The 20,309-nt window shown below is 45.7% G+C and overlaps 1 protein-coding gene across 1 annotated transcript; it reads left to right on the forward strand.

The window, feature by feature from the left end:
* Positions 1-479: 479 nt before the first annotated feature.
* Positions 480-20,309, forward strand: LOC306812213 (potassium-transporting ATPase alpha chain 2-like). Its single transcript, XM_079326568.1, is given in 24 exon segments — positions 480-614; positions 2,323-2,469; positions 3,746-3,805; positions 4,603-4,806; positions 5,341-5,454; positions 5,962-6,096; positions 6,615-6,732; positions 7,237-7,505; positions 8,433-8,631; positions 9,047-9,156; positions 9,871-10,005; positions 10,251-10,443; positions 10,671-10,846; positions 11,870-12,006; positions 12,939-13,089; positions 14,952-15,120; positions 15,767-15,789; positions 15,791-15,922; positions 16,502-16,625; positions 16,892-17,037; positions 17,657-17,790; positions 18,916-19,017; positions 19,551-19,642; positions 19,851-20,309. Coding segments are annotated over 24 exon segments (3,108 nt in total). The 5' UTR covers positions 480-605; the 3' UTR covers positions 19,880-20,309.

A 20,309-nucleotide genomic window follows, 5' to 3' on the forward strand; every position in this document is an offset into this window, starting at 1 on the left:
AGATGAGGCAGCATTTGACTGTCAGGGACCTCAGGCACAGAGATCATCACCTGGGCAGGTGAGACAGAATGTGCAGAGCCCTCCTTTAGCCCAGCACAGCTGGGATCCCCAGGGGAACCCAGAGCTGGAAAGTCTCTGGAGGAAACTCCTTGCTTCCAGCAAGATGAATAATATACCTGTTCCCTACTTGTGAGCAAACACTACAAAGGAATAATTGGAACCTATCTGACCTGAAACCCACATGCCCATTACTGTGGTATTTTTCCACCTCCTCCAGGTGAAACAGAAGATGGGCTGGACCTGGAAGGGGAGGGGTGGAGTGGCAGCACAAGATGCTGATTTATAAAGCTGCAGCAAGCAGAGCTCTTTCTCCACAGGCTTGGGACAGGGAGCTGGTCCTGCCTGGAGGATGCTGAGGTGGGAGCAGCAGTGCAGCTAATGCCTGCTGGCCTCAGGAGAGGAGCAGCACCTCGGGGAGCCTTGCACTGCTCTCAGCCACACAGCCCCAGCTGGCCCTGGGCTTGCCATCCACACATTTTGGCTTCTGATCCAGAGGCTTTGGCTTGGCTGCTTCTCTCCACCAGGAAAGGAATAAACTCACCAAGATGGTCAAGGTGGGTACAATGCCCAAGGAACTGTCCTTGTGTTTTTTCTTAAGTTTTATTTTGTGAATCTATACTAAAAGTACAGGAAAAGTGGAAAATTGAATTAATACCAGACGCTCTTGGGCATGAAAAGTTTGGATTAGGAAAAATTCTTGGACTGGCTGAGCCAAAAATCTGAGCCAAAATCTGAGATTTTCTGAAACTCTGAATATTAAAGGTTAACATAGGACATGCTTACAAATGAGCAATAGATTTTTCTATTTGTTTATTTTCTAATTGTCTTTATTTTTTCTCTCCCATCTGCTAAGTTCTCCCAGCAGAGAACTTAGTTGCCTTTCTCTCCTTTCTCTCCTGGTTTCTGTGCTCTATAAGGATTTGAAAAGCTCAACAGATTTTTTGGGTGGGGGATTTAAAGAGAAGAGGAGGAGGAGGATGAAGGTGAAGAGAAAAAGCCCAATAGATAAAAGAGATCTTGAATCTTCAGCATGGCAGAAAAATAATCAGAACTCATAACAGGCATACCCTGTCTCTGGGGTGTGCACCACCAAGCAAAATCAGTTTAGGAATAGGATTTCAGTCTTTAAAATCCTCAAACTGCTCAGCAGCTCTTTGCTTTTTTTGTCAAGAGACAACATCAAGATTTAAATACTCCTTTATTTACAGGACAGCTGAAGATAAGATGCCAGTTTTGAGTTCAGAGCAGTGTTAAATAATAAGATTTTTTTTTTTTTGTTTAAAAAATAATTAAAATTTTTGTTGTTGTTGTTGTTGCCACTATTTGAGCCTTCTTTATTCTATGGAAAGATCTTCCTTCATCCATGAGATCTCACAGGAACCAAGCACTGGCAGAGCCCCTTTGTGCTCTGTCCCACCAAGGAACATCCAGGGGGGCTCTGCTGAACCCCTGGAGTTTAATCCATAGGAAATCTCTGGAATGGGGTCACCCAGTGGCTCTGGCACGTGGTTTCCTGGATAATTGGGAGCTGTGGTTGTGCAGCTGCTAAATCAGCAGCAAGGGAGGGAAGTTTGCCCTGCTCAGAGTTAACCCAGGGTTTGGAAACAGCACAACTCCCAAGATATCACTGGAAACAAAACATTCCCTGAGGTGCAGCAGCCTCCCTGGGTCAACAGCTGCCTGGGCCTGAGATTCCACTGGCAAAACCAGGAATTGGTGCTAAATCCCTGCCAGATCAGAGCTCTGTGTGAGCAGAGACACAGCAGCTCCTCCTTGGCTTTCAGTCCAGTGTTTGCCTCCAAGCCTCACTTTGATTCAGAGCAAATATGTATTTGTAGGTGTTAGTTGTAATTCAAATTTAAATATTGGAGTTGTGGAGCTGAAAAGCTCCAGGAACAAGTTCTCACTGGATAATTTTCCCCTGCCTTTTCCTTTAATGAATATTTTGCTTTTCCACTGATTTTTTTTCTTGGAGCTGATAAATAAGTTAATAATTTTCACTGCTGAGGTCCTGGGCAGTATTTTCTTACACTTGTTTTAGATCATAAACTGCTGGAAGTGTTGCACATCCCTAAAGGAATCCCTGTAATTTGCACCTGATGAAGTCCTGACCACAATTCCTGTAACACAAACTGCATGGATTTCTGGATAAGATAAAAAAAACCACCTTAAGTAGCCAGGAGAAAGAAACAACAGAAATCTGTAACTTGTCTAAAAAAAAATAGATCTGCAAAATTTTGACTTTTTTGTGGTGTTTTACAGAAGAAGTCTGATGTTTACTCAGTTGAGATCTACGGGACAAAAGATCTGCATAAAACAGACACTGAAGATGAAGAGGAGAAGCACAAAGATCTAAAAGGCAACAAGAAGAAAAAGAAGGCAGAAGATCTTAAGAAAGAACTGGACCTGGTGAGTGTGGCTGAGCTTCCATTGCACATTCTGTGAAATCCAAGGGATGTCCTGCACTGAAAATCCTGGCACAGGGGAGGATTTGCTTCCTCACACTCCTGGAGTGTGCCAGAAAAATGCTGTGCAAGATGAATAGCTCAAGTGAGGGATGATTCTGGGATGATTAAGCCACCAGTGGTACAGAACATTATCTGCCCAAAAAGGAGCCATTCCCCAGATGGAATCACTGCCATCAGTGTTTCCTGACAGCTTGCACAGCCAGCCAGGAGTCAGAGGAAAGGCAGAATCAGAGCTTTGTGCTCCAGAGATCCCAGAGCTGAGGGCATTTCTCAGCTTTAAACACAGGGGGTCCCACCCAAACCAGCTGCTCTGGCCTTCAAGAAATCTGTGTTTTCCCCCTGGCTCTCCACTGACCTGCTGGCTGCTCTTGGAAATGTTGCTTCCTCTCCACACATTCCAGTTTCCCAATCTGAACAGGAGGGTAATTATGCTGACCTCTTTTTGGGATGGCTGTGAGAGCAGCTTAGAGGAGAGGCTGGATGCCATTTCAGAGCCCAAAGAACACCAAAATAAGCTTTGATCCCATGTTTCTCTCAGATCTGCCCAGCAGCAGGTAAATATTTCTCAGCCCGTGCTGTCTTTGGGATGTAACTCCACTCCCGTGTTTCTAAAGAGAAACCAAAGCACAGACAGGAGAATTGACTCACCCAAATACCCATGAATCACTCTGAGAAAACAATTGGGAGATCTCTCAAATTCTTGGCTTCTAAATCCCTGTTCAGCACAAGATATAATTAGGCCAATGACACCACAGAGGTGTCAGTGCAGGCCAAGGAGAAGAGCTTTGAGATTTCCCTCTCCCACACCCTTTTTAACTGTGCTTAGAACCTGTTGCCTCTTTCCATCAGACTGAGGAGGATAATTCACATTCCCTTCCCTGGCAATCGAGGGCAGAGGTTGTTGTCTGAGCCCTGCAGCACCAGAGGGAAATGATTTATCCAAAAGAAGCACAGCCCCTCGTGGCAAGCAGCAAAAACATGAACACACCACCCTGTTCTTATGATAGATTTGCTGGAGGAGGGAGCTATTTACAAAAGCACTCTGCAAATCAAAAGGAAGATATTTTGCTTATCAATATGTAGATTTGTCTAATCAATGAAAGTGGGGTGTCCTGCAAGTGACTTCATCCATGCTCCCAGATCCAGGCAGATGGGAAATAAAAATTCCAGCAGGCTGATGCTCTGCTCACTGTAATTTTCTGTCTCTTGGGTTGCAGGATGACCACAGGCTCAGCACCTCAGAGCTGGAGAAGAAATATGGTACCAGCATTGACAAAGTAAGTCCACAGGGCTTCCTTAAGGAGCTGCCTCAACCAGGCACCTCTGGGCTCCCCAGAGCTGCCCAGGAGCAGGAATTGCATTATTTGATGTGTGTGGGTGCCTGCAGTGATGCTCCCAGTAAAGCCTGAACCAGCAAGACAACAAGCACTGGTCTGGATTGAAAGTGGAGTTTCTCTCCAGCCTGGAGAAGGCTGAGCTGCTGCTTTGAAATCAAAAATGGGACCTCAGGCTTTTGCACCAGGATCTCTTTTTCTCTAAAGCTGTTTTCTGATCTTTTGATTTCACCACAATTCACTTTTCACAATTTATAGCCAAAAGACTGTATGGATTGAGCTGATTTTGAAGGAAAATCTAGATTTGAGAAAGTACACCTGAGTCCCTTTGATGCCTGACATTTGAATATCAAAGCACTGAGCATGGCCAGAGCACAGACAAGAATTCCAAGAACCCCCTGAGCTGCAAACACCTCGTGGAAATGCAGAAACAGCAGAAAAAGAATGTCAGTTTTCCCCTGCCTTTCCAAACACTTAGTCCAGGTATATTTGATTGATAACCAACAAGAATGGATGGATGTGCCCCCAAATTCAGTGCTCCAGTAAAGAAAGAGCTATTTCTCCACAGCAGATAATTAATAGCAGCCACTCTGAAATCAGGAGGTTTGGAAATCAGAGTTGCAGCTCGTTTGTGACACACACAACCCTTAAAGGAGCAGCAGCAGGTGCACTTGGTTGTGAGCTGGGGTAGGAGCCTGCCTGTCTGTGCTTTCACTGCAAACCTTCCCCTCCTCCTGCAGGGTCTCTCCAGTGCCAGGGCAGCAGAGATTTTGGCTCGGGACGGCCCCAACGCTCTCACCCCTCCCAAAGCCACCCCTGAGATCGTCAAGTTCCTCAAGCAGATGATTGGGGGCTTCTCCATCCTGCTGTGGATCGGGGCCGCCTTCTCCTGGATCTCCTTCGGCATCCAGCTGGCACAGGGGGTGGATTCAGCCTTTGACAATGTGAGTGCATGGGCAGCCCGGGGTGCTGGAAATGCTGCAGGGTTATTCAGTAACTACAAGGAGGCCTCTCCTTCCCACGGGACTCGCCTGCTGCTGAGCACTTCTGATAAAAACTCAAACACCTCCAGTTAAACAGAGCCCGGGCAAAGGTTTTATAACCACGGGGCACAATCATGGTTCTGGAGTACTCTGAGTGCAGGAAAGAAGTCTCAAGGCTTTAGACTCTGATCAAAGAGTCTCTGACTAATTCCCTTTTGAATTATACTACTTTTTTATTATATTTGTTTCTTACACTATAATTTGTTTGACATTGCGCTAGTTTAGAGAAGAATTTTAGATGGGAAAAAAACTTTTTTTATACACACAGACAAAAAACCTAATTGATCATTTGCAGGCCAGCAGTCAAAAGTTCTTTTCTTAACCTGTGTTTTAACCTGGCCAACACTTCATTTTAAAACAACACAGATTTGTTCTAACAGAGGAATTGCTGAGCACTTGTGTTAAATTAACCAGATTATATATTTTATTGATCAGCTCTACCTCGGAGTAGTCCTGGCTCTGGTTGTCATCCTCACTGGAATCTTTGCTTATTATCAAGAAGCCAAAAGCACAAATATCATGGCCAGCTTCAGCAAGATGATCCCACAGGTGAGAACCAACCTTTCAACTGAGGCAAAGATCCATCCCAATAATGCATGAAGGAAGCCCAGAAACCAAGCTTGAATTTATCTCTTGGCAAATGACCCAGATAATGTCCTGAATCACAAACCATTGCTGAAAAGCACACGGTGGTTGTTTTGATGGAGCTGTGGATTGTACGATCCTTGTTTTCCATCCAGCTCTGGGTTAAGAGCTCAGTGCCCAGTTCAAAACTGGAAAAGGGTGACATGTGCTGGGTTTCACAGTTTGCAGCCCACTGATTTTACCCACAGAGCTGGTGTCAGGTGAGCACATCCCTGGAAGGCATTTCCCCACCTCCAAGGCCATTTCCCTTCTCAAATTCCCCAAATTCCAGCCTGAGCAATCCAGCTGGATGTCAAATGTGCTCCCATTTCTTCTCCATCACCCTGCCCTGGATCATTCCCAGAATAGAGGGGAGGATCTCAGTTTAGAGAGTGATACAAAGCTGATTTTTGTCCCATTTCTGTCTTCCAGCAAGCTCTTGTCCTCAGGGATGCTGAGAAGAAGGAGCTGCCAGCAGACCAGCTGGTGGTTGGGGACATTGTGGAGATCAAGGGTGGGGACAGGATCCCTGCAGACATTCGCCTCATCTTCACTCAGGGCTGCAAGGTAAACAGGGCTTGGAAGAGAAAAAGAAAGAGGAAAAACAGAGTTTGGAGTGGTTTATTACATAGAAAGCATTTCTATACAGCCAATATGGGTTATTAGAGATTTGATTTGACATAATTAATGAAGTCAGAGAGCAGAAGCCTGAATGTGATGCTGAGCTCCTCTAGGACTGACACCTCCCTCCCTGAACAGCCAAAAATCCAAGCCATGTTCTGGCTCTCCTCTTTGCCAGGACGGGGCAGATGCACCAATATAAATTGGGGAGTTTCCACTGAAGGCAGATCCTCAAAATTGTGGGGTTTCCTCAGGCTGCTGCTGAAAAAGCCACTGACAGGCACACAGCATTGGCTGAAGTGAATTCCCACAGAAAAGGTTCTATCAGGGACAGCAGCAGCTCAGAGAAGAGGCACTGAGAGATGTTGATGTCACTGATTATGGAAGAAGCCACCTCACCTCCCGGGCTGGACACCACTGTGTACTGCTGACTTTAATCTGGGCACATCTCCCTTTCATTAAAGGTGGACAATTCTTCACTCACAGGGGAGTCAGAGCCACAGTCCCGCTCCTGTGACTTCACCCACGAGAACCCCCTGGAGACCAGGAACATCGCCTTCTACTCCACCACCTGTGTGGAAGGTGAGCTGACCCTGAACCTGGGCATGGAAATCCCATTTTATCCTCTTTATCTGTTTCTCTGCTGGCTCCAGCCATGTTTATCATTCTGTGTGCACACCTTTACATCCTTTTATTTTTTTTCCTAGCTAGTCTTTGACCTCTATTCACCAACTTCAGGGGAACGGAACATTTCTAGTTTTTATTATTTACAGAGAGAAGGGCCCCCAAAAAGGCACTTTTCTTTGTCTTACTAACTCATTTGAACAATTCTGCTTTGAGGAACTTCAGACAGGTTTAATTGCTCACAGGAATAGCAGACAAAAGTGTGATAAAAGTGTGATAAAAGTGTGATAAAAGTGTGGGGGTGCTCACGCTTGGCATTCGTTCCAGCGCACAGCATGGTTATGGCTGCACCAATGAATTCTTCTGGATTTGAATGGACTGGTAGATACCTGTTGGAATGTCAGGCTGCAGCTGCCCCCGGGTGTCTGTGAGCCCCAGAGGTGACAGTTCTTGTCCCTGCAGGCACTGCCACCGGCATTGTCATCAACACCGGGGACCGCACCATCATCGGCCGCATCGCCTCCCTCGCCTCGGGCGTGGGCAACGAGAAGACTCCCATTGCCATTGAGATCGAGCACTTTGTGTACCTGGTGGCAGGGGTGGCCATCTCCATCGGCGTCCTCTTCTTCATCATCTCCGTCTCCATGCGCTACAAGATCCTGGACTCCATCATCTTCCTCATCGGCATCATCGTGGCGAACGTGCCCGAGGGGCTGCTGGCCACGGTGACGGTGAGTCTGGGCTGGGGTTCTCTGCTTGGGATGGGTTTGGAGAGGGGTAGGGGTTCTTATTCCAAGGAGAAACCCTTCATCTGGGAATTCTGGTGTAACTGAGTCACTCATCTCAAACCCAATTTGGGTTTAAGTTCAAGTGCTGCTCAGTGGCTGCCGATGCAATGACGTGACTCATTTTCCCACCACTCATTCCCACTTGGAAATGGGGACATTGTACACTGAAAGTCACATGAAAACTCCACTTATCACCACATGTCCAACACTGAAACCCCTTCCACAAATCCAGTCCTTAAAATCCCTGTCCAAGACTAAAATTTGGGAATTCTGGTGTAACTGAGTCATTCATCTCAAACCCAGTTTGGGTTTAAGTTCAAGCACTGCTCAGTGGCTGCCAATGCAATGACATGATTAGTTTCCTTACCACTCATTCCCACTTGGAAATGGGGACATTGTACATTGAAAGTCACATGAAAACTCCACTTATTAACACATGTCCAACATTGAAATCTCTGCCTGAGGAGCAGCACACCTGCTAAGCACTGCTGGCAAACAATGAAGGGAATCATTGCAGGATGCATGGAGCTCCCTGCCCACTGCAGGTTCTTCCATCTCAAACAGCCTTTTGTTTAGAAATAAGACATCTTAGAATTATTTTCTAAGAAATAATAGAATTATTAAAATGATAGAATTATTTTCTCTTAAAAATAAGACATCCTTGATTTTATCAGCACCAAATCTAGTTACGGCCAAACCTCAGATTCTGAATTAAAGCAGGGAGAAAAAACGCACGGCAGCCAACAAAAATTAGAAATTTAAAATATTATTTTAAAAAAACCCAACCAAGCAAACAACAAAGCCCAGAAAAGATCTCTCAGGAGAATGCAATCTCACCTCAGTGAGAGTTGGACCCCTTCCCTCCTGCAGGTGAGCCTGTCCCTCACAGCCAAGCGCATGGCCAAGAAGAACTGCTTGGTGAAGAACCTGGAGGCTGTGGAAACCCTCGGCTCCACCTCCATCATCTGCTCTGACAAGACAGGAACCCTCACCCAGAACAGGATGACTGTTGCCCACCTCTGGTTTGACAACCAGATCTACTCAGCTGACACCAGTGAAGATCAGACAAGTAAATGGGAAAATGGGGGTGTGGGAAGGGGCAGATCCTTGGAGCAATGTAAACTTTTGGTGGCTAAATCAGACATATCTTCCCTCTACACATGGAAATCCCTCCTTAGCCATGTGGAGATATGAAAAAAATAGAATTAATATTTGAATTCCTCACAGGAAGTAAACCTGGAGGAGGTTCTACTCCAGAGCCTTTTGCCAAAAGTGCATTTAGTAGGGAATGAAGCAGAGAAGCATCACCCAAACCCCTTTGTCAGCAATTCTAGAAGGAAAATTGATATCAATGTTTTTTTCTATAAAAGAAGTTGTCAAAATAATAATTTTTTTCTGCAAATAATTCAGTTTTTTCACTCTTAAGCCTTCACTTGTCTCATGCAATGTGCTAAAGGATGCAATGTGTGCTTTGCTTCTCTCAGCCCAGCCCTTTGATCAAAGTTCCCCTTCATGGGCAGCGTTGTCAAAAATTGTCACCCTCTGCAACCGGGCGGAATTCCGACCAGGACAGGAAAATCTCCCCATCATGAAGGTACTGCTGACTCCACATCAGCTTAGTTCCCTTCCTCTGAAAAACCAGTTTTCTCTTTCTTTAAAAATCTCCATTTCCTGTGCCAGCCCTCTAAGTTCCTACTGACCGTGGTTTTATTGCTGTATGCTCACACAAAATTTAACACAGGATAAAAACCTGCACAGCCAAGAGCACAGAAATGCAGATTATCCTGAATTGGAAGAGATCCACAATCCCAACTCCTGGCTCTGCACAGGACAGCCCCAAGAATCCCTGAGAGCATTGTCCAAACCCAACTGTGCTGCCAGGAAAAAGGCAGCACAAGTAGCAGGAACAGTAATTACTGCACTGTTAATTTATTATAGCAAAGGTAAACATGCCTTAATTGATGTCTTTCCACATGACTGCTTGAAGGTAGTAAATTCTACTGACTGAACTAGCAGGACAAATCTGCTGCTTACTCATCAATGCCATCCTCAAATTAATTTGGGTTTGTGCCTCAGCTCACCTGTAGTGACCTGAGTGTGACCCCAAATCTGCTTTACAGCAGCAAATGCTCTTTGCTGTGCTCAGTTCTAACTCCAAGAGCAAAGCAGACATCCCCAAATTTTATTTTAATATTTTTCCAGGGTTACTTGAACATAAAAATGTTGTTTCCTTCTTGCTGAAGTGTGCAGCATGTCATGGAATTGTGGAAAAGCAAAAATAAAATGTTTTCTTCCTTTGTGCCCACAGAGGGTGGTGGTTGGAGATGCCTCTGAAACAGCTCTGCTGAAATTCTCTGAGGTCATTCTGGGGGACGTGATGAGCATCAGAGCACAGAACAAGAAAGTGGCTGAAATCCCTTTCAACTCCACCAACAAATTCCAGGTGTGTTGCATTTTTTATTTTTTGGAAATCGTGCCAGATTGTTTCTGTCACTGGGCCTGATGCAACAATGGATGGCCTGGAAACCTTAATGGGGAAATTCAACAGCAGAGGAAATTGAAGTTGTAATAAACAGTTCATTCCATTTGATGGGAATTATGATTTCTTCATGGAAAACAACATTAATCCCATGGGAAACCAGAAGGACAAACTGAGCTCTCCCAACCCTTTTCCTGTTTGTGGCACAGCTCTCCATCCATGAGACCGACGACCCCCATGACAAACGCTTCCTGCTGGTGATGAAAGGAGCCCCAGAGAGGATTTTGGAGAGGTGCAGCACCATCATGATCAATGGCAAGGAGGAGCCTCTGGACAGCGAGAAGGCAGAAGCTTTTCAGACAGCCTACATGGAGCTGGGGGGCATGGGGGAGAGAGTGCTGGGTGAGTGAAGCTGCACAGACTGCCTGGGAAAATGGGGAAAAACAAAAATGGGCCAAAATCCAGCTGTAAAACCTGTGAAATGGGGTTTAAAGTCTTGGCACATCCAGCATGGGAAAATGGTTAAATGCTGGAATTCCATGGGCAAGAGCAAACCCTGATGTTTTATCAAGCTCTCCTCTTCCTCCCACATTTTCCTGCCCATCACACCAACCTAAACATCTTCTCAGGTTTCTGCCACTTGTACCTGCCTGAGAACGAGTTTCCAGAGACCTTCCAGTTTGACACAGATTCCATGAACTTCCCAACCTCCAACCTGTGCTTTGTGGGGCTCCTCTCCATGATTGACCCCCCTCGTTCCACGGTGCCTGACGCTGTCTCCAAGTGCCGCAGTGCTGGCATCAAGGTAAGGATTTTACAGAAAACCACAGTGGGTCTGCAACAGAAAGACTCATTATGATTATTTTAGGTATTATTGAAAGTATTTAAAATTTAAGATCTTCCACCACATCATCACAAATTATCTTTCTTGCAACAGCTACCAAAAATCTCAACTTTGGTTAAGACCATTCTATAATTTCAATTTAGAGAGTCTCCAGAGGCAAAGCATTCTCATTTAAGTGGGAATCAGACTACAGGAACTGCACAAAACCCTCAAACATGGAAATCTACATTTGCAAAAGCTCAGACAGTCTCTCATCAGATCCATTTCCAGAATATAGAATCTACACCAGCTGGAATTACTTGCTTGTAAACAGAGGAAGGTGATAGAAACAATTCTAGAGAAGACATCAGGTCTCTGCTTTGAATATTTATCCAAAGTAATCACTAATCTCAAAATTATTCAAGTGGAACCTAAAGCAGTAATTCCCCTAATTTCACTCTTTGGGGACCCACAAGTGAACTTCCAGCCCTAAGCAGATGTGAAATCTATCTAAATCTAGGATTTCATATTTGGGATTACAGATCTCAGATGAGATGAATCCCAAACCCCAACCCTTACAAAATTTTTCTGTAACCTGAAGAGAGCTCTGGCAACTTTTCTTCAAGAAAAGCAAGAAAAGGCTGTGCCTTATCTGTCAGGACACCTCAGTCACAAGGATCCATTTTAAGATGCAATATTCTAACAAACCCTCCCCACTGAACATACCTAATATAGATCCTTACATAAAGGCTCCATTATTCTGCATTATTCTAATCTGGCTGCCTGTGTTGAGTTCTTCCTTCAGGGCCCTGATAAAGCAGCTTCTAAAGGAGAGGCAGAGCCCAGATGTTGATACAGAGCTGGGCATTTTCTGCCCCTAATCTCCCTTGCTGTGTACACAGCCCTGCTCTGATCCCAAACTGCTTCCTGCTCCCCAGCAATGGACGTTCCCCCTTATCTCACTCCATGCTTTACCCATTTGTCACTCACTTGTCCCTTGCTCAGGTCATTATGGTCACTGGTGACCATCCCATCACAGCCAAGGCCATTGCCAAGAGTGTGGGCATCATTTCAGCCACCAGTGAGACTGTGGAGGACATTGCCAAGCGCCTCAACATCCCTGTGGAGCAGGTCAACAGGAGGTGAGAGCCAAGCCAGCACCCTGGCCTTCATTTCCCTGCTCCACCCCGCTGCTTTCTGCTTTTTTCATGACACATCCCCACTCTTGAGTCATCTCCACCTAAATGTGTCCACTCAGTGGCTTTCATCTTTGCTGCCTGTGAAGAAAATCTGGCAAATTATCCTTTGCAAATCATGTGGAAGTTGCTGTCGCTACCTATTTAACAAAACACACACACACAAAGCAGAATTTAGCATCACACAACCCAGTCTGGACCATCAACCCAAATTCCTCCTTCACCCCTTAAATGTGGAAAAAACAACATCACAAGGGAGGGATAAAAGCTCTCTGCAGAAGTGATCTTCCCCTGCCCTTCCCAGTGAGAGGCCTCTTTAAATGGATTTTCTGAAGTTTCAATATATTGTTAGATGCTTCTGGGAACTAGAAAAAAAGCAGCCTTGAAGCCTTGAGTTTCTCAGCCTTCACAAGAATAAATTATAACAATGATTATACACCTTCAGGGCGTGAGAGTTGTGTGAGTGTCTCGTGACATTTGGCATAAAGCATGTTTTCAAAGAGGTGTTGCCTTCTTAGACAATGAGTCTTTTCTATTTTGTTTTGCACGTACCACCCTATATAAAGTGTAGTGTTTCTTTAAATAAAGCTGTCTCTCTTTTGCTTCTCCATTGCACGAGGAACTACGTTGCATTATCCTTTTTGCTGCTCACCTATAGCCCAAAATGCAACATCAATGAGATCCCTCTATATCCAGGACTGTGATCCACTCTGGCTTTCTGCAGCACCTTCCATCCAACTCTGCTGATTAACAACAAACACCTCTGCAATTAACTCAGCTTGCTGCTTCCCCCCTCCAGCTTCACGCCCACCCCACCAACGCACTCTTTTACCCCTTTTAACCCCGAAATCCCCCCTGTTGTGCTGTGGCTGTGGCAGGGAGGCCACGGCGGCCGTGGTGAACGGGATGGAGCTGAAGGAGATGAGCTCGGAGCAGCTGGACGAGATCCTGCGCCAGCACGCCGAGATCGTCTTTGCGCGCACGTCGCCCCAGCAGAAGCTGATCATCGTGGAGGGCTGTCAGAGGCAGGTGAGGCAGGTCACACACCACACCAGCCCAGGCTGAGAGGCTGCAAGCCAATTACCAGGCCTCCCTAAGCCCTGTTTAGACTCTTTCCCCCGTGCCAGAACATTATCTAACAGATTGCCACAAACGCTGCCTGGACTCAGTCCAAGCAAATTCCCACTGCAGACACAGCTCCTGGGACAAAATGAGCTTTGCCTGGGTTTGGAGCCAGGCCATGGGTTGTCCCTGTCACTCTGAGAAGCACAAAAAGCCTCCTCTGCCCTGTTTGGGAAGGAGAATTCCCTCTGGAATTCTTTAAACCCAGATAAAAGCAGTGGTGCTGCCACATCCTCTCTTCTTATCTCCTGTGGCAGAGCCACGTCCTCCTGCCCACAGGAATGTTTGGGAGTGGAATTGGTTAGAGCTGGGTGAACAGGTGAACTCACATCTCTTTTCCAGGCTAGACTAACTATAATTCTGAGGTATGAACCCCACAGAATGCCAGAGCATGATTTATGTGCCACCAAGCCTTAGCTGTGTTACTTCCCAGGGCTGTAAATCAGGATTTAAAGAGAGTTTGTCCCATCCATGGGCAATATTAAGTAAAGCGCCAGCACAGGAGGGAAGAGAAAAAAAAAAAAAAAAAAAAAAAAGACATTTTTAGAACTCTGTAAAAGATGAAAACTACCATCAAAAGACTCTCCACTCAAAAATGACATCTTCCAGGAAGATTTTGTGAATTAAAGCCACACTAGTGCTGTGCCTGGACTTAGTAGAGAAGATGTGGCACAAGATATTATTTTATTTCTGTAGTCGTGCCAGCACTAAGCTTCCCAATCAGCATTATCAGCTCGTTGGGTTTAACCAGAGGGCTCTCCAGAGAGTAAAAAAAAAGAGATAAAATTTTTCAATTCCATGTGTTTTTTATTTTCTGAATGGGCTCTGTCAGGCACACGGTGGTAAACGTGTTCTGCACTGCTCAGACTCCCACACTCCAGCAGATTTGGCTCTTCAGGGATGAAAGGAACACCCTCCCCCAGCCAGTCTCCAGCTATGTTTAGTACTTAGAGCTTATAAGCCCTTCTGTACATGGCATTATTTATAGGTAGTGACACTGAGCTCAATCCCCCAGGGACAGGAAATTCAGCATTTTATTAATCAGTTTGCCAGGCTTTGTCCCCACTCTGAACACCCTGCTTTGAACCAAGCCAGAAACTTCTGCAGCAGCCAGAGCAGAGCCTGGAGCTGCAGGAGATGGTTCAGGAAGATAACAAAGAAGCTGAGTTGGATAGTCAGAGTTTCCCATCTTTTGGATTAGTAGAGAAATTCTAGCACAGGCTGAGGATGGCCAGAAGCTGCTGGGATAGGATGAGGATGGGCTCTAACTCAACAGTTACATAATTCATGATTCAGATGAAGCCTGGATATTTGTGTAGCACTTCATTAAAAAAAGACAGGACATTTTGTGTTAATCAAACCTCCCCCAGATGTCAGAGGTGAACCTGGCTCTGCTCAGACAGAGATGAACCACGTACATAGAGCAGAAAATCCATCATCCAAATCTTAAATCCTCTTTATATCCAACTATCAGATTAATTGCATTTGAGATGCATCTAATTGAGATGTCCACTCTTCAGGATGCAGTGAATCACATCCCTGAGTTTTCCAGGTCTCTACTCTAAAGGGAGCCACACCAAACTCTGAGGTTGCTCTCCCAGCCTTGCCCACCACCCTCCTGACCCCTGGCAGTGTTTGATGTGGGTACAGAGAGGATTCAGAATTTCCCATCAGCATTTTTCTGCTGTAATGTAAAATGCAAAGATTGGTGCTGTCAGGATGCCCCCTCTCCTCCCAAACCCACATCTGGATGCTTTTGTGTGTTCCAGGGAGCAGTGGTTGCCGTGACTGGAGATGGAGTCAATGATTCCCCTGCCCTAAAAAAAGCAGATATTGGCATTGCTATGGGGATTGCTGGCTCTGACGCAGCCAAAAATGCAGCTGATATGGTCCTGCTGGATGATAACTTTGCTTCCATTGTCACAGGAGTGGAGGAAGGTAAAGATAATGCTGTTTCCCACATTTTGAGCTGGAAGATGCTGGCAGGGTCTACTGATTATTCCCTCCTCTCTTCTCTTTCTGGATTTGTGGATTTGATATTTGGGAAAGCTGGGAATTAATTCCATTTCTACACACGACAATCAGAGAATGAAGAAATAATCTCCCTCTCTCACACATTATAAAATTCATTTTCTCTGTTTGATCAAGGTTCAGATAAAAGCACTGCCTGACTTTTTCCAATGCAGTTTGAAGCTTCACATTGATACAAATTATTTTCTCCACCTTTTCCCTCTATTATTTTCTCACACATCATCTTCACTGTGTTCCACCTATGACAGGAACACTTCCAATCTTGCACTGTAAAGAGCTTGTGCTTTCCATTACAACCACAGCATTTTGGGGAACAGGACATTTTCCCTCTAAACTGCCTCATTGAAATAAATGTTTTATTATACTTGAGTTTTCAGAGGGCTCTAAGGGAGGATAGCTTAAAAAAAAAAAACAAAAACAAATTACAAAATGCCTGAGGAAAGTAGAAACAAGCAACAAATGCTTTCACTTCATTTAGTTAAATTTGAACCTTTTTTTTCCTAGAAAACACAGATTAAATCCCCTCTGACAGAAGTATTTTCTCTTCCCCCAGGCCGCCTGATCTTTGACAACCTGAAAAAAAACCATTGCCTACACCCTGACCAAGAACATTGCTGAGCTCTGCCCCTTCCTCATCTACATCATTGCCAGCATCCCAATGCCCATTGGCACCATCACCATCCTCTTCATCGACCTGGGCACTGACATTGTGAGTTGGGAGCCCCAAAGTCATTTCCTGCAGGGGCTGGGGGCAAAGGCACACCCAGAACAGGGGGGTTGTGGCTTTATCCTACAGCTGAGAAAGGCAATGAAAAAAGGGAGTAAAAGCAGCCAGGTAGAGAGAAAGAAGAGCAGAAAACAAAAACCTGCAGAGGGGGAGCAGAAAGCAAAGACTAATCTGATCCAGGCTAAAATCAGCAGTGAACAATAACCAGTTTTAATTTTTAATTTTATCAGTGTTTTAACCAAGAGGTCAGAGGGATTGCTGCAGTCACACCTGATATTGCATCCAGCCCAACCCAGGAGACCTGAAAGACCCTTTAATTAGAAATTAATGTTAAATTATTGTCAATCTCTTCTAATCTTTTGTATTGACCACCATTTCCAAGTTTCAGATTTCCCCCAAACCCTTTTTCACATTAACAGGAATTCACACAGATCCCCCTCTCCTTTCCTCCAGTCCTACCAACATCCCACAGAACCACCTGGGAACTGCAAATTGCTGCTAAACCTCTGAGAACCAGGCACATGCTGCCCCCCAGCCCCTGAGGGTGTGTTTCTCTTGCAGATCCCCTCGGTGGCATTGGCTTATGAGAAAGCTGAGAGTGACATCATGAACAGGAGACCTCGGAACAAGAGGAGGGACAGGCTGGTGAACGAGCAGCTGGCTGTGTACTCCTACCTGCAGATTGGTACGTGGCCTCCCAAACACTCTTTGTGTCAGATTACAGCTGATTCATTTAAAATAAAAATAAATTAGGAGATTAAACTCACCCCTTCCTCTGCAAACCCACCAGCCCCCTCCTGTTGGTCATTATTTAGCAATAAAATGAGGTTTTATCTACAGAGGAGCACCAAGAATTCTCAAGCTGCCTTTATTATGTTTCATACATCCAGCACACCCCCCAGTGCTCTTTAATTTCGGTTTTTCCTCATTCCTGCCCCTGTGTTTCTGCAGGAATCATGCAGTCAGTGGGGGCCTTTGTCACCTATTTCACTGTCTATGCTGAGCAGGGGTTCCTCCCCTCCACGCTGCTGGGAGTGAGAGTGGACTGGGAGAGCAATGCCATCAACGACTTCGAGGATTCCTACGGACAGCAATGGGTAAAGCAGCCCTGACAATTCCCTGCCTGGTCCCTGCCCACCTGCTCGCTTAAAAATTCCCCCAAAATAAAGGGATAGGGAATGCAAATGAGGTGTAAATGCAAACAGAGTTAGTTTTCATCCAGTGTTCCCTCAGGAGAGTCTCCTTAGGGCTTTCTGCTACCCAGCTCTTTCTTTCAGCCTCTGCTCTTTCATTCACTTTTTGACAATTTGCCACCTTCTCACTCGCAGCCTCTGCAGATGCACTTTCCCCTCTGGTCTGGGTCTTCAAACCCCTCAGAATCAACCATCACCATCCTCTCCCAGCCCTGCTATTGAACAGAACCTCGCCAAGTCCTTTACAGCCTCCCCCTCTTGTTCCCCTCCCTCATCCTGCAGAATCACAGCTCTGCACTGATGAATCCAAACAAACAGCCCTCACCCCCAGCTCGTGCTGCAGCCTCGTGACTCAGACAGAACAAAACTGGGCCCAAACTGATCATTCTGTGCCCAAATCTGGAGTGACTCTGCATTCACACCTTGGGAACTGAAATAAAACCTCCCACCGAGGTTTGCAGTTGCCTGTGGGAGATGGGAGGGTCTGATTTAAAACATTTTTGATGTTTCCTTGGCTCTGCAGACCAAATACCAACGCACATACCTGCAGTGGACTGGCTACACAGCCTTCTTTGTCAGCATCACCATCCAGCAGGTGGCTGACCTGATCATCAGGAAAACTCGGAGAAATTCCATTTTCCGGCAGGGCCTCTTCAGGTGAGTTTGGCAGATGTGCAATCCCAGAATGGCTCAGGTTGGAAGAGACCTTAAAACTCATCCCATCCCATGGATCTCCTCCCATCCCATCCCATCCCATCCCATCCCATCCCATCCCATCCCATCCCATCCCATCCCATCCCATCCCATCCCATCCCATCCCATCCCATCCCATCCCATCCCATCCCATCCTTCTCCAGCCTGGCCTTGGGCACTTCCAGGGATCCAGGGGCAGCCACAACTTCTCTGGGCACCCTGTGCCAGGGCCTCACCTGGGAAGAATTTCCCTCAGAGGGAAGAATTTTTTCCTATCTAATCTAAACCTGCAGTTCAGGTCAGCCTCCTGCTCCACTCAGTGATTTGGCCCTCTCACTTTCAGTCTTTGCACATAGATTAAGTCTGACTTTAAACAATCACAAATCTCAGGCAAATATTTTATTACACCTCCCCTCAGCCCCTTTCCTACTTCAGGATAGGGATTTTCTTTAAAGACATTGTGCTGGTTATTCTGAAAATGCACCAGCTTAAAACCAGCTCTCCATTCATTAAAATGTTTACTAGAAAAAAAAAAAAAAAAGGGAGTTTCTCTTCCAGATTACTTTCTGAACTCCTTATCAAGAGATAGCAAGCCTGGACTTCTCTGAGATAACTTGAGGCTTTGAGAAGGGAGATAGCAGCTGGCCAAACTCCCCCAGACAGTGCTGGCCGCCCTCTGCAAACCACCCTGCACCTTGCAGTCCCAGGAGAATGCAGAATATCAGCTGGGACAGAGGCCAGCAGCAGAGCTGCCACTCACTGCCCCGTTTCTGATAGCACAGCAATTAGTTTTCCATCCTTTATCTGCAGGTACAGGGCCTACACCTATGTGTGCTTCCTCCTTGCATTAACACCTGAGTCACCCCCAGCACATTCCCAGTGCAAGAACAGCCTGCAGGAACTGGTGCTGGGTGTCTCCCACAGCTGGATTTGGGCTGGGGATGCTGCCAGGAGAGGCAGGAGCACGTGGGATGCAGGGCAGAGCTCACCTGGAGCAGGGAATCCAGAGGGTTCCTGCAGCCACAGAGGGGTTTAGCTCTGGGGTTCACTCTCTCAGGGTTTAATTCTTCCTCTCTGCTTTGCCTGCAGGAACAAAGTGATCTGGGTGGGGATATTCTCCCAGATAGGAATTGCTTTGATTCTCACCTACGGCCTTGGGCATGTCACAGCCCTGAACTTCACTCCTCTCAGGTGAGTTCTGGTGCCACTGAGCCTCCCCTGCCCTCCTCAAGGACACAAAACAGGAGCAGGAGTTTGTGCTGCACCACTGCAGGGCAAATATTTAAAAAAACTCATTATATTCATCACTATTTCTTGGCCAAAAAGTCCATTATTGCCATAATTTCCATATTATCCTACTAGACTTCACACTGAGGATCCAAAAAATCACTTGTGGAAAACCAATATTTAAATATTTCTTCCAGCATCTCCAATGTTTTGATGAGCACAGACAGCATTTAACTTTTATTTTAAATGGATCAGTCAGGTGATTTATTGCTGTGATAGCATCAGGCAAAATTTCCATCTGAATAGGACCTGGAATTAATTAATCCAATTGAAGATTGGGAGGCTTTACATGCACATCATGAATTTGAGAGATTATTTATGAAATAGCAGAGAGGCCCAAGGGGGCAGGTTTGTTTTGGTGACATGGAAGGGCACAGACAGAGAGCCCAGACCTGCAGCTGAGCTGGTTCAGATGTTCCTTCTGCCCCCACCCCCAGGTTCCAGTACTGGTTTGTGGCTGTGCCTTTTGCCATCCTGATCTGGGTCTATGATGAAATCCGAAAGCTGCTCATCAGGAGATACCCAGGAAGTGAGTGCCTTGTTCTGCTTCAATTGTCATTTCATATTTTAATTTCATGTGTCTTTTCCTACCCTTCCACCCCCACCTCAGCTGCCACTCACAGGTGGCTGCTGAAAAATAAACAATTTTTCTCCAATGACCACCTTCCCTTTTAGAAGAAAAATAAGCAATTTTTTAATTTTAATTTTAATTTTTATTATTATCCTTTCTCCTGCAGGTTGGTGGGACAAGAACATGTATTACTGAACAGTCCTGACACAGGAGAGCTCTTTCCCCACCTGGCCCAGCCTCTGCTGCTTTCAAGTCCTGTCTGTGCAATATCCAGCATGGATCCACCCTGTGCTGGGGTGAAGAGATTTCATGAATTCAATGAAGAAATAAGGACTTTAGAGGCTGAGAAATTACCTCCCATTGTACTGTAAAGCCAAGAAATTGAAATATTATCTATTTTTGCAACTTCTACGATTTCCCCTTGTTTGAAGATGGAGCTGGAGAGCACTCTGAGAGGAAAACAATCCAAAGACAGGAATTCCTCACCATCCAAGGCATTAATTTGCACTGAAGGAGTTGTTTGCTGATTTTTGTGCTGGTAGAACTGAATTCCAAGTGGGTGCATACCTAGTTCTGTTTTACCTTGCCACAGGTAATTGTGCTGTATAGGAATAATTTGATAATA

The sequence above is a fragment of the Erithacus rubecula genome, assembly GCF_903797595.1.
Source record: "Erithacus rubecula genome assembly, chromosome: 25".
Lineage (NCBI taxonomy): Eukaryota > Metazoa > Chordata > Aves > Passeriformes > Muscicapidae > Erithacus > Erithacus rubecula.